The sequence below is a fragment of the Carettochelys insculpta genome, chromosome 18 (assembly GCF_033958435.1).
Source record: "Carettochelys insculpta isolate YL-2023 chromosome 18, ASM3395843v1, whole genome shotgun sequence".
NCBI classification, from domain to species: Eukaryota; Metazoa; Chordata; order Testudines; family Carettochelyidae; genus Carettochelys; species Carettochelys insculpta.
The window spans coordinates 10,273,483-10,286,654 of record NC_134154.1 but is presented as its reverse complement, the minus strand read 5'-3'; the positions used below and the strand labels follow the sequence as shown (position 1 = coordinate 10,286,654).

At 40.4% G+C, this 13,172-nt stretch overlaps 1 protein-coding gene across 5 annotated transcripts in view; it reads left to right on the top strand.

The window, feature by feature from the left end:
* CLTCL1 (clathrin heavy chain like 1) overlaps positions 1 to 13,172 on the top strand; it is a 58,684-nt gene that overhangs the window by 24,085 nt on the left and 21,427 nt on the right. For all 5 annotated transcript variants that reach the window (XR_012647965.1, XR_012647964.1, XM_075012279.1 and 2 more), the window contains exons 5-15: positions 1,078 to 1,191; positions 3,490 to 3,663; positions 5,036 to 5,233; positions 5,673 to 5,873; positions 6,214 to 6,366; positions 7,084 to 7,206; positions 8,052 to 8,189; positions 8,459 to 8,623; positions 9,489 to 9,669; positions 10,074 to 10,237; positions 12,725 to 12,850. Coding sequence is in view for 3 of the 5 variants with exons in the window: in XM_075012279.1 (XP_074868380.1) it covers positions 1,078 to 1,191; positions 3,490 to 3,663; positions 5,036 to 5,233; positions 5,673 to 5,873; positions 6,214 to 6,366; positions 7,084 to 7,206; positions 8,052 to 8,189; positions 8,459 to 8,623; positions 9,489 to 9,669; positions 10,074 to 10,237; positions 12,725 to 12,850 (1,737 nt within the window). In the remaining 2 variants the exon portion in view is untranslated. The remainder of the gene's footprint in view (positions 1 to 1,077; positions 1,192 to 3,489; positions 3,664 to 5,035; positions 5,234 to 5,672; positions 5,874 to 6,213; positions 6,367 to 7,083; positions 7,207 to 8,051; positions 8,190 to 8,458; positions 8,624 to 9,488; positions 9,670 to 10,073; positions 10,238 to 12,724; positions 12,851 to 13,172) is intronic.

Sequence of the window (13,172 nt, the reverse complement as noted above, 5' to 3'; positions counted from 1 at the left end):
GCTAATGCAAATTATCCGTCACGTAAGCTTTCCATTACCATGGGAAGCTTTACAGATTAAGACCCATTAAATACTTATTGGGGGGGCTTTCTTCTTGTACAGTTAACTAAGTTCAACTGACTTCAGTAAGGTTGCACTTAGGAAAGTCAACAGTGATATTTTTTTTTTTAAGTGGTTGTTCATTCAAAGCATTATGGCTTACTGTAAAGTAAGCAGCACCCACGATTTAGTCCTCTGACTTTTTTCCTAAGGAACTAAACAAATAATGAAAGCAGTGACATCTCGAACCAAAGGCATTTTTGATTATACATTTGAATAAATGTGTAGCTTATAGCATGGTTCTCAGTTGAACAAGGTCACTTGCTCCCTTGCACACCTTAAATTGATGTCCATTTATAAATACTGCATCCTTATCGAAAATTTTAAAACTGGAGTCCCCAGTATTGTGGCAGAAGTCAGGTTCTCATTCTTGTGCCTTAAAGATTGGTAGAGTTCTGATCAAATTTTCCAAAAGATCAAAACAGATGCGCACACTTGCCAAGCTGCCCTGTAGAATGGAGAGAATTACTGGGCTCTAATGAGTTGAGTAACATTTTGGTAGTCTCTCTTACCAGGTGGAACAGCCCCAGAAAAATGTTTGTGTTTTTTTTTTTTTTTTTTTTGCTTTTTGCACTGAAATCTTGAGAACCTGACCATAATAAACCTTGCTCTCTGACAAACTGTTCAAGATTGAGTACATCTGAAACTGCTAAGCCAAGTAGTGGCAGCAGTCGGGTCTTCAAACAGTGGTGTACTTAGTGACTAATTTTGGGAAGTGAAAAGCAGTTCTCAAGCACAGATGCTCCCACGTTCAAAGTTCATTATTAAAAAGCATCTTAAACAACTAAAGTTCTAGAATCGGGAATATTGGCTGAATCTTCTAGGGTAAGTTGGCAAAAGATATTGAAACAGTGAGTGAGTTGCCTGGTCTGTAGACTGTTTGTTTGTTGGGTAGCACTGATTGGATAGGGGATCAACTTGTTTCATACCGTGACTCTGCTTAACTTGTCTTGGTGATGTGCAATTCCCTCTTCCCAGCTGCATATAATTGAAGTAGGTCAACCAGCTGCTGGAAACCAGCCCTTTGTAAAGAAAGCTGTTGATGTGTTTTTCCCTCCGGAAGCTCAGACAGACTTCCCTGTGGCAATGCAGGTAAGGTGTTCAAGAGTGTATGCTAGACCTGTGTCAGTTGTGGATTTATTCTTCCATAATGCAACAAGTACATCCTTGGTCAGTTAACTCTTTAGTAGTACAAATACAAACCCAAGTTTAAAAAAAAAAAAACCATAAAAAGCACCTAACTGGATGCATAAACTCCGGTTTCTTTTACCCCCATACATGTGTTCCAGAATTCTCCCACCTGTCCAATTACAAACTTGCTGTGATCTTTTTTAGGACTTGGGGATGGAAGCCTAATCTGTGCTTTTGAGGACTTTCATGTTTTCCTTATCTTGGATCAGTTAGCAAGTACTGTTCCTTCATACCCAAATCAGTTGAGATTGCTCAGTAACTCACGAAGTCTTGTCTAACTCCAAAACCTGGCTTATAAAAAAAAAAAAAAAACAAAACCACTGGTCAACATACATGCGACAGGAATAGTGCTATATTCCAAAACTTAATTTGAGGAATAAGGAAACACTTCATTGTTGAGCCTAAGTCTACATTTGCATTTATTGGGAGTGTTGAGTACCTAAAATCAACTTTGCAGCAGTTAACATTCTGCAGTGAAGACAGGGATCAATGTCGATGGGAGTGCTCCTCCTGTTCAATCCTTTGTGCCTTGCAAGGAGTTCTAAGGGTGACCTTGGACAGGCACGGGCACACGCAGTTTTGTGCATGTGGGAAACAGTGCCCAAAGGATCAAACCTAAGTTTTTGATATTACACAGCCACTGTAAACCTAGGCAACTATTTATTTTTTAGTGAAAAACCAGCCTAATATTGGATTTGATGTTGGATTTCACTTTGTAGCTTCAGTGCAATGGAGTATAGACTTCAAAGTAACTATCTGTACAGGTTGTACATCTCTAATTTCAGCACCTTCAGGACCTGATTGGTGCCAAATGAGAGAGCTTGCTGGACCACAGATCAATATTGTCAAGCAGTAATGCCAACACTTAGTGCTTTCTGAGCTCTTAAATTTCTTGGGCAAATAACTGCACAGAACACTGACACACAGGACTGGTGGTAGTAAACAAACTTAGCCACACACACAAGGCAGATGACCACTTATCAAATCACTTCAGATTACAGATGTTGCTGGGCAGGAGTTCTGCATTAGTGGTTCAACCTGTACTAATGTGGCATCTGAGAATCGAGGATCTAGATCAGGGTCCCCTTATTAGGTACCATACAAACAGTAAAGATGGCCTTTGAGCTTGCAATATAAAGCTGTGATACCTTGGGTAGATAAAAACAGCAAGGGGGAGAATCAGATGGCAAAGATTTTATTTTTTGAGAGTCTCAGCATAAGATCTTCATTGCTTACTGTGTCCAAACAGGTCAAATCAGATCTCTAAGGGTGCTGGGGGGCCGGGGGCGGGGGGTGATAAGGAAACAGATATGCCATTGTCCTTGACCCTAGAATCTTCTGGAAGGTGACATTGAATAGCTCCACTTTCTTGTGTGGCTATAATTCTCAAATTCATTTGCTCAGATCTCATGGCTTGATGGATTAGATTCTTTTTCTCTGAACATCCAACTTATAATGGAAACTAGGTATTACTCTGCATAGTGCAAAAGTGCTAAAAATTTTTAGCTATCATTAGTTGTAGACTTGCTAGCTAATATAGTACTTTCAAGTTTAGCAGAATACATTTGTTTAATGTCAGATGACTATATTCTGAACAACTTGATTCTATGATCATGGGTATCCAGTCTAAGATCTGCCTCTTGGCCAAAAGGATAAGTGGATTTGAAGATTTCAGTTGTCACTTCTCTTCCATCTCAATACTGATGTTTAACATGTGACAGCTGAGCTGACAATGTTAAAGTGAGAGGTGCACAACTTTACAACTACATTTCTGTCTGCTGTAGTCTGGCTGCCTTCCTGAAAAGAAGCATGAGATGATAGCACTAGTTTTCATGTTAATAGAAGCTTTTAAGGCAGTTGTTTAAAGCTTGCAGAATTAACATCCTAGCTTAGCCAGGCAAAGAATCTTTTTACAACTTTGCCCCATGCCTTCCCTTCTACTCTCTCCCAGTGTCTTCTGCCCTGGAGAAGGATGTCTTCTGCCCACTGCTGCTGCAGACATGCAGCTCCTATAAGTGAGCAACAGGATTGTTAATGCGCCTTCCTTGCAGGCGGAGAGCTTACAGCTCTATCTTCACCTTTTGCCAAATAACATAGTGAGACTATTGTGCTATATAGCACTGCCTTAGGTGTCTAGTAGCTTGTGTCTTGACCGCACATTGAAACTGTATTCAAATATTCTCTTTCCATTTTTGGCAGATTGGAACTAAGCATGGCGTTATCTACCTGATCACGAAGTATGGATACATTCACATGTATGACTTAGAATCTGGAGTGTGTATTTATATGAACCGTATTAGTGCTGACACAATCTTTGTAACTGCTCCTCATGAACCTTCATCTGGCATTATTGGTGTGAATAAAAAAGGACAGGTAAATGAGTCCTGTCAGCTCTTGAGCCTATTAAACTTTTAAATGGAGCATGGTATACTCTGCTGACTTCTTAATAGTCAATACCATTATCTACTCAAATTCTAAACACTACTTTTGTTCTTTGGCATATTTGTGTAAAATCTCAAACCTGACTTTATTCTTCTCCCCGCCCCCCCGCCATGAGTATGTAGCAGTTTTGTTTTTTTTAAGTAGTATAAAGAGAAATGTGCAGAGGAATCTTAAATATAGTATAGAACATCATTCCCTGCAGTTCCTTACTGAAGACGTGAAAACTGCTTTCTGAGGTTTGGGGTTTGTGGCTTGCTGTAGGGGTGTGGGTCTTTTGTTGTAACTTTTTTTTTAAAAGCAACTAATGCATATGATGTGCAGCTTGAGCTTGTCATAGCTTTGTTTTTGTTTCTTGGAAACATAAGGCTTCCCCATATCAGGCCACACTTTTTGCAGTGGTTTGAAAATATCTCCACCTTTCCTTTTTAGTCTAGGAAGTGATGAGGCATGCCCTTGACTTGTATTGAGTCTGTATAATGCAGGGGGGGGGGTGTGTGTGTGTGTGTGTAAAAAAAAAAAAAAAAGTTACCACAATTTCAGACCTTTAGCATGCCAACTTGCAACACTAACACGTACTTGGAATGGAAAATTTCCTTTCTAAATGTGTAAGATGCACCACTGAACAGCTGCTTTGAGGAAAATTGCAGACTCAGGCTGTGACACTTTCCTGCTCTTAAATGTTAGAGCAAATCTAGCACTTGAAATTGTTTTAAGAGTTATTTGCTGCTGTAGTGTTGCTGATTGTATTTGTTGCTGGCATACCTTCTTATGGCCTTATAAGATATCTTAAAGCACTGGTTCCCAGCCTTTTCACTAGTGCAGACCCACATCAAAATCAATTCCTGCCAGGGTATACACTTCACTAAATAAAAAGGAAGCCTAAGGATAGCTTTTCAGACAGCAATTAACACTATTGGAAGATATTTAACTTTAAAAATTTGACTAAAACTGCAAAGGTACAAACCTTCCCCCAACCCCTCTGCAATACCTTGTGGACCCCCTACAGGTCCACAAACCCCAGGCTGGGAATCGCCACCTTTAGAAGCTAAATAAACTAGTTGGGAAGCTTCCAATTAACTGAATTGGACACTTACATACATAATGTAAGAGGTCTCAGCCCCATTGTGAGGGGCATAGTACAAAAATAACTTTCTTCCCACTAGTCTAAAGTAGTACTTGCCTTTTAATGCTACAAGAGCCCTTTAAGAAAAGGGATAATGTGGTGAAATTGTCCTCATTGTAGTCTGTTAGCTCTATTACTCTTGAGCAGCATGGTCCTCACGTCACTTTGTATCCTTTCCAGGTGCTTTCAGTTTGTGTTGAAGAAGATAACATTGTGAACTATGCTACTAACGTTCTCCAGAATCCAGACCTGGGTCTGCGTATGGCTATTCGCAGTAACTTGGCTGGTGCAGAGGAGCTGTTTGCTAGAAAGTTCAATACACTCTTTGCACAAGGAAGCTATGCAGAAGCTGCTAAGGTAGCAGCATCTGCACCAAAGGTGAGTATTTTCAGAGTTAAACTAAGGATTAAAGGTGGTGGTTACTCTAACATGCTTTTATAACAGCAGATGTTAAAATGTTCAGAGTATTCAGGCTAGTAACAATTAGTGAGTTGATACAAAGACTTTTTTCTGGTGGAGGAGTCCAGCTTGTTGTAAAAAGATATTCATCTTTTTTAGGATCTGCTAGGTTGGGCACAGTATAAAGAGAAGAGTTCAGCTAAAAGCTGCCTTGTGGGTCAAAATCTTGCAGATGTAAAAATATCCAAGACCTCAACATGGCTTTCAGTTGGCTGGTTTTTTTTAAAAAAAAAAAAAAAAAAAAAAAAAAAATTCAGGTGCAGAAAAAGGGGAAAGGCTATTCAGATAAAGGTATCTATCTGTAACCACTTATGCTAAAATCTTGGATTTCCTCTCCCCACCCCCTGGTGTCTTTCAGGGAATCCTACGTACCAGTGATACTATCAGAAAGTTCCAGAGTGTGCCAGCACAGCCTGGGCAGGCATCTCCTTTGCTGCAGTATTTTGGTATTTTGCTTGATCAAGGACAGCTTAACAAATTTGAATCATTAGAACTCTGCCGTCCTGTCCTCCAACAAGGGCGCAAACAGCTCCTGGAGAAATGGCTCAAGGAAGATAAAGTAGGCAAACTTTTTGATTAAACTCAGTGCTAGTCTTGTGTAGGTAGACTGCTGTATGTTTTTGTGTACTTAGTGCTACTATTCGACAAAACTAAAGACTAACAGTTTATTAGGTGATGAGCTTTCATGTCCAATCCAGTGAATTTTGCAATACTTCTAGTACTTGAATTAGCTATACGGGTCTGGCTTTAAAGTGCTATATGACTGAATTAGCTTATTTTTGAGTCAGGGAGTGCTGAAGATACAGACTAACATGGCTACTTCTCTGTAACTGTTACGACTTGGTTCATCTTTGCTACCTCTGTTCTGCCTGATCATCAAATGCTATTTCTAATTTCAGCTGGAATGTTCTGAGGAGCTAGGAGATCTGGTGAAGACAGCTGACCCAACCCTTGCACTCAGTGTTTACCTTCGTGCTAATGTGCCAAACAAAGTCATTCAGTGCTTTGCAGAAACTGGTCAATTCCAGAAAATAGTACTCTATGCCAAAAAGGTAAATGTATAATAGCTCTTAACTGCTGAATTCCTAGTAGGCATCCTCTGTGCAGTACTCTAACCTGTGCATACTCTAGGTATCTTTCATGAGATAAGGCAATGTCTTAAGATTCCATAAAACTGGTAAGCAGTTGAGAGATCTGCCTTTGCTCAATTGACTTAAGACTCCCAATTTCTAAAAACCTTGATGCAGATTTGTCATATCAACAGGACTAATCAATAGCTTAGCCTGTAAGAATCTGAACTCTGTTTTTGGAACACTGGATAACATGGTCTTAAATCAGTCACATAATGGAGACAACTTGAAAGATGATGACGGTTTGATTTGTGTTGTCATAAATACAGTACTTTGCATGTCCTTTTGCTGTCTTGCCCACCATAAACTTTGGATGGCAGTTTGGTCTGAACATTCCCCATGAACTAACTTTCACAAATCCTGAGTCCCTACACTTGTCTATCTTACCACTTGGGTAAGACTAGCACAGCTTTTAAAATCCTATATCTAACTAGTGTGTGTATAAACTTAAAAACCAAACACATTATTTTCAGTTTGGGATGGGATAGCCTTGTATGATTAGACCTCTCCCACAGTATGGGAATAAACAAGTCTGGAAGCATTCATTACTGAACTACAGTAACTTTGAAAGCAAAAAACCTATAAATTCCAAAACATTTGCAGGGAGTTTAGATTACTGAAACTTGTGTAATGTTTTAGGTTGGCTATACACCAGACTGGATCTTCTTGTTGAGAAGTGTGATGAGAGTCAGCCCAGAACAAGGCTTACAGTTCTCTCAGATGCTAGTGCAGGATGAAGAGCCCCTGGCTAACATTAACCAGGTAAAATTTTGCAGCTGGTAATGACTTCATTTAATGGACATGGAGTCCAAGGTATACCTGACATATTTTGTAAAATCAAAGCCCAGTTCAGTGACTTTATTTTGCAATACATTAGTGCTTGAGTTAGCTATACTGGGCTAGCTATGGGCATACATCTCTAGTAATATTGGGGGGCGGGGTTGGGTTCCCCCAATCCATCTACCAAACAACCTACAGTCAATTCTGAAATATAGTTGTACAGATTGCCTTGGGACTCGCAAGGAGAACAGCACCTTTTACATATCAAGTTGGCTATGCTCCTTGGTGACAGCCAAGCTTCAGAGGTCCAGGAATGCAGTTGTTCTTGGCCCTAACAGGGATTAGGGGAGGAGCAGATGTGTTTCTTTCAGAGACGTAGATCAGCAGATAAACCAGACCCCAAAGACTGATCTAGAATACAACTTAGTTACTATTGTCATAACCGTCTTCTGGGAAAATAGTTTAGCACTTTGTGACTTGTAAAACTTCACTAACTGGCACAAACTCACTTGACACATCAGACAAAATGACTGACTGGTTTCTGAATCTTTTTTTTTTGACAAAGGACAAATCTGAGCACTGTCTGATACCTTAATGTTTTTGTTCACTCTGTTTCTACTTTATATTCTCCCTTTGAGCGCACTCAAACTGACTTATGTTACTGTGGAAGTACAATTCTGGAAGCTTTTAAAAGAGCTAAGAAGCTGGTTACATAGATGTGCAATAGCTGATGCAAGTAGGCACTTCATAACGCATGCCAGACTCCTGACTCTTACTCAAAACTGAGACCTTTATGTAGGTGAATGACCTGATTATTGTCCCTACAGATCGTAGATGTATTCATGGAAAACAGTCTCATTCAGCAGTGCACTTCCTTCTTGCTGGATGCTTTGAAGAATAATCGTCCTGCTGAAGGACACCTTCAGACACGGCTGCTGGAAATGAATCTGATTCATGCACCACAGGTAATGTTCTGCAATCTAGTTGCCTTAAAATAAGGCTAATGTGCCATTTCTTCTAACTTTCTTGGAAAAGTTTCTTTAGAACTCTGCCATTAAACATCGTTTCTGGCCCTAGCAGTCTCCAGCTATTAGCATGGTTGAGACAAAGTATTATGGTAAAGATGGAAAGGGTGAATATTCAGAATCACTGTAAGTGTTCTAAATAGATATGTAGAATAAACGCTCTCTAGACTGTTCCTGTAAGCTTAAGGATACAATCTGTTAAACTTCAGGTTGCAGATGCCATCCTTGGAAACCAAATGTTCACACATTATGATCGTGCTCACATCGCACAGTTATGTGAAAAGGCAGGCTTGCTACAGAGAGCACTGGAGCACTACACGGATCTGTATGATATAAAGCGTGCTGTTGTTCACACTCACCTCTTGAACCCTGAGGTAAGACTAGATTCAACTGACTTAATTTGTAGACTAAACTTCTCCTGCTATTTAACTATATAAATAAACAAATTAAGCTTGTCTCTCCAAAAAAAGGGAAAGTAATACATAACTTCAAGTACTGAAATTGCCTAAACCAGTGGTTCTCAACCAGGGGTGTACATATATCCCTGGAAATATAAAAAGGTCTGTCTTGGGGTTCACCAGCTCTCTAGATATTGGCCTAGTTTTCTATACCAGGCTACATAAAAAGCACCAAAACTAAACCATTGTCCGTAGATAACGTTGTACAAACAAGTTCCAGTTCATTTATAATGGCCAATTTTTTTTGTAGTGTGGTATGATACTCTTTTTGGGGTAAGTAGCACTTGAGTGAGGTGCAACTTGTCCTGGAAAGGGTGGGAGCCATTATTTTTGACCAGCCCAAATGAGTAGTCTTAGTGACTGGCCTGTAGCTACTCCACCTTGCACTGGTAATTAACTCAGCCGGGGGGGGCGGCTGCTGACCTTTTAATCATGCAAGTGCTCTTCACTTTTTTAAAGCCTGAGATTAGTTTTTCTTGGTAGCTCAAATTCTTACCAAAAGAATATTCTTGCCCATAACTATCACAAGTGGTTTTTATTCTTAAAAGAAAATAAAAAAAACAACCCATAATCGCCTAGAGGTTGCAGAGTCTTTGCTATCCTATATTTTTAGGAAGGTTGAAAGGAGATCAAGTAACTCTTGTTCCTGAAGAGCAAGTACACGTGCTCTTCTGTTGCACATGTTTTACCTTCTGCATTTAAAGTGGCAGTTGGTAAACTACTTCTGAATTTGAGGTGACTGTATACAACAACAAACCATTTTAACATCTTCTTTTCTTAGTGGCTTGTAAACTTCTTTGGCTCTCTGTCAGTTGAGGACTCTGTGGAATGTCTGCGTGCTATGCTATCGGCCAACATCCGACAAAACCTACAGCTCTGTGTACAAGTTGCTTCTAAATACCATGAACAGCTTGGAACCCAGTCTCTTGTGGAGCTCTTTGAATCCTTCAAAAGTTACGAAGGTGAGGTGCTCTTTTTTGTTCTAGGGAGGTGCTTGCTGTCTGGGGTATGCTGGCAGCCGGAGTTGAGTGGCATACTGAGCTGCAACGTTTACTTGAACCGAGTATGAAACTTACTATAGGGCTGGTGCTTACAATTAACTGCATTTCCTGCAAGTAGTTGCATGTGGTGTCCAGGAGCTCCACATGAGTGGAGGAAGGCAACCATATGTGTACACAATAGTCTGTTCCTGTTGGCAGCTTTCCTAGGACCACTATTGTGGAGCTATTTTCTAATTCACCTGTTCTCACCAGTGTGTAGTGGGTGTTTTTCCTTCCTGTTAGTAATGAATCATCAAAGCATAGAACACCTTAATTCAACTCCAGATGTTCATAGCTGTAAGTAGGTAATCTCTGCTTCTTTCTAGGACTGTTCTATTTCTTGGGTTCTATTGTGAACTTCAGCCAGGATCCAGATGTCCATTTCAAATATATTCAGGCAGCCTGCAAAACTGGTCAAATTAAGGAGGTGGAAAGGATTTGTCGTGAAAGTAACTGCTATAACCCAGAACGAGTGAAGAATTTTCTGAAGGTATTTTTCCAACTGCTGAATTGAAACATATTAGCTAAGGCTCTGTGAGCACTGTGCAGTTCTTGTATTAGTTTATCACAAGTCCAAAGACAAATGGATCATTCTCGGATCTCAAATAGCTCTCCATGTACAGTCTGGTGCTAAACATTGAGCCAGTAACAGTGCCAGAGATAGTTGAGCTCTAGTTTGTCAGTTATAATACAGTAGGCATGGGCACTAGGTGCTGTACAAACTAATCACCTTTTTAGATTTCATATGAAGAGGTATAAGCTGTAAGGGCTACTCCTGCTATAGCAATAGAAATAAGGTAGTCTTTTTAAGACAAAGTAACCTGCATATTTTCTTCATATGTATATCTAGTCCCAGGTGTGACCAAACTGTAGCTGGCATAAAAACTACTAGAACACTTCCTTTTTAAACTTTTTTTAGTTTTAAACTTCCTTATTGCCTTCTGAACCTGTACTAGCCAGTTTCTCCCCCTGCTCCTTTTTAATAAAAACTATAGTAGCTTGGCTTAGAATCATACAAATATAGTACTTAAACAAATCTCCAGAAGTCATGTATTTCAGAGCAACCATGCACAGTGAGCAGACCAAGCAAACCTAGATCATTGCTGGCCTGTTTGTCTGATCTGTTAAAGCTCAAGTAATGGGAATACCACACACTCCTTTTTAGTAGCCTACTCTAGTGCTTGTGTTTTTTTTTTTTTTTTTTGAAAACTATGAAATATTCCTAATAGTTAAGGGAAATGTATCTCCTTCAGTTGACATGGAAAACAGTTGATCACTGTCCTACATATGGTGGTTCTTTGGCATGTTTTTAAAAACTGGGATGTGCGTCTAACAGTCTTGGGGTGGGGTGGTGTGTTTTGGTGATGGGGTGGGGTGGGGCGGGGGGTGCCTTTGACTAAATGTGACCAGGTTTGTCCACCTTTCTAAAGTTCAATGCCCAAAGCTGGACACTCTGCTCTCCCGACCCTCTTCCCTCCCCCCGCCCCCCCCCCCCCCCACCCAAGGTCCTCATCTGTGCTAAGTAGAGCAAGACCTCTCCGTGTCTGGCTCAACCACACTCGTATCATTACATCCAAGAATGTCACTAGTCTTTTGCTGCTGCATCAGTTCAGTGATTCTCAGCTATTTTTTTTATGGACTATTTGAAAGCAGCTGAGGTTCTTAGCTAATTGTACAGGCATTTGGAAAGACCATTAAGCAAAGGCTTGTAAAGCGCTTTAGATAAACATTGTACATTTAAACCTGTATATTTTTGGCTCTTCCAAAAACAAGTACACCATTTCTATTTCAACATCAGTAGGAGGTCTGTCTCAGCACAGACCTGAGGCTAGGAAGGAGGGCCACCTCAGCCTGGTAGCTACAGCTGTAGAGCTGGAGGAAAACTTTTTTTTTTTTTTTTTTTTTTAGTGGCTGCTGCAGCCCTGCATGTCCCACATCTTTCCTACTGCACTCCCCCAACTTCCTTTCCCCTCTCCCCTCCCCCCATACTACCACTTCAAGTTACATGTTTGTTTGGATCCAAGAATCTAATTAGTGGAACCATGGACCACAGTTTGAGAATTTCCTGAGTAAGATGACAAAATTGAATATAAACTATAATGCCCATATGCTTAACTCAAGGATGTTTTGCTAGTTTTGGGCTTAGCTATGATCCATGGGGAACTTGTCTCCCCATGGCCAGATATAGAGACAGGATTCCTTTGTGACTTAAGTAAAAGCAGCCCTTTCTTTTACAAGCCATTCTATAAGAATGGGCAGCATGGGCCAGGGGGGAGAAATGTGGTGTTTCTGTAACTTAAGCTGTGTCTACACCTACCTCCTACTTCAAAGAACCCCAGGCACTTTTGAAGTACCAGCCCGTGAGCCATGGCTACATGCAAGCCAGCACTTCAAAGTTTAAAACTTCAGAGTTGCCATGGGGGGGTGGAATTTGCTTAATGAAGTGCTGCATATGCACTACAACACTTCATTAATGAACTCCCAACACCCTACTTACCATTATCCCTACTTCGAAGTAGGGAGGTACTATAGACAAACCCCTAGTCAAGTTGCATGTCTCTTCTTGATTGAACATGGGGCTTCCAGATTCTTATGTTGGTTTAAGGGATTCTAGGTGCTACAACTGCAAAATCCAGCATTTTGAAAGTCAGGTCCTATACAGAGGATGTCCACTGTCAGCAAGACCTCTACAGTTGTGGTTTGTCTCCCCCCCACACCCCCCAAGGACATAAAGATTGTTAGTCTCTATTGAAAGAGCACCTTTCCCTTTAAAGCCGAAGTGCAGTGATTTAGCCAAATTTAAGATGGTATACAATGGATTCTTGGGGTGTCAGGGATGGGACTAATTTTGAGTCCATTTTAGGACTATCTTTCTGAAACTATAGTTTCAGAAAACAATTTGGCTCTCTAATTTTGTAGAGATAGTGACTCTTCTAACTCTCTCTCCTTTTTCCATTTCCCTCCCTCAAACTTACAGGAGGCCAAGCTCACAGACCAGCTTCCTTTGATCATTGTTTGTGACAGGTTTGACTTTGTTCATGACCTGGTTCTCTACTTATACCGCAATAACCTGCAGAAGTACATCGAGATATATGTTCAGAAGGTAAAATAAAATCTCCCTGTAAGGAGTCCCCTTAAAAAGGACCCAGCATGTGTGCTGGGAGTTTTGATTTACTTGACACTCTGGAAGTTTATTCAGCACCCTAGTAACCTAAGCTGCTATTAGAGTAGAATGAAATTCCACGCTTCAATGAAGTGTTGTCTAATTCAGCTACAAAAGCAAACCTGACTGTAGCTTCTGCATGATAATTTAAGCTTATTGGTTACTGTGATATAGGAGATCAAGGAGTACTGCTCTCCTCGCACTCTTAAACTGGAGAAGTTTTGTCACTAAAGTATATTCCTGATGAGACTCGTGGTGTGTT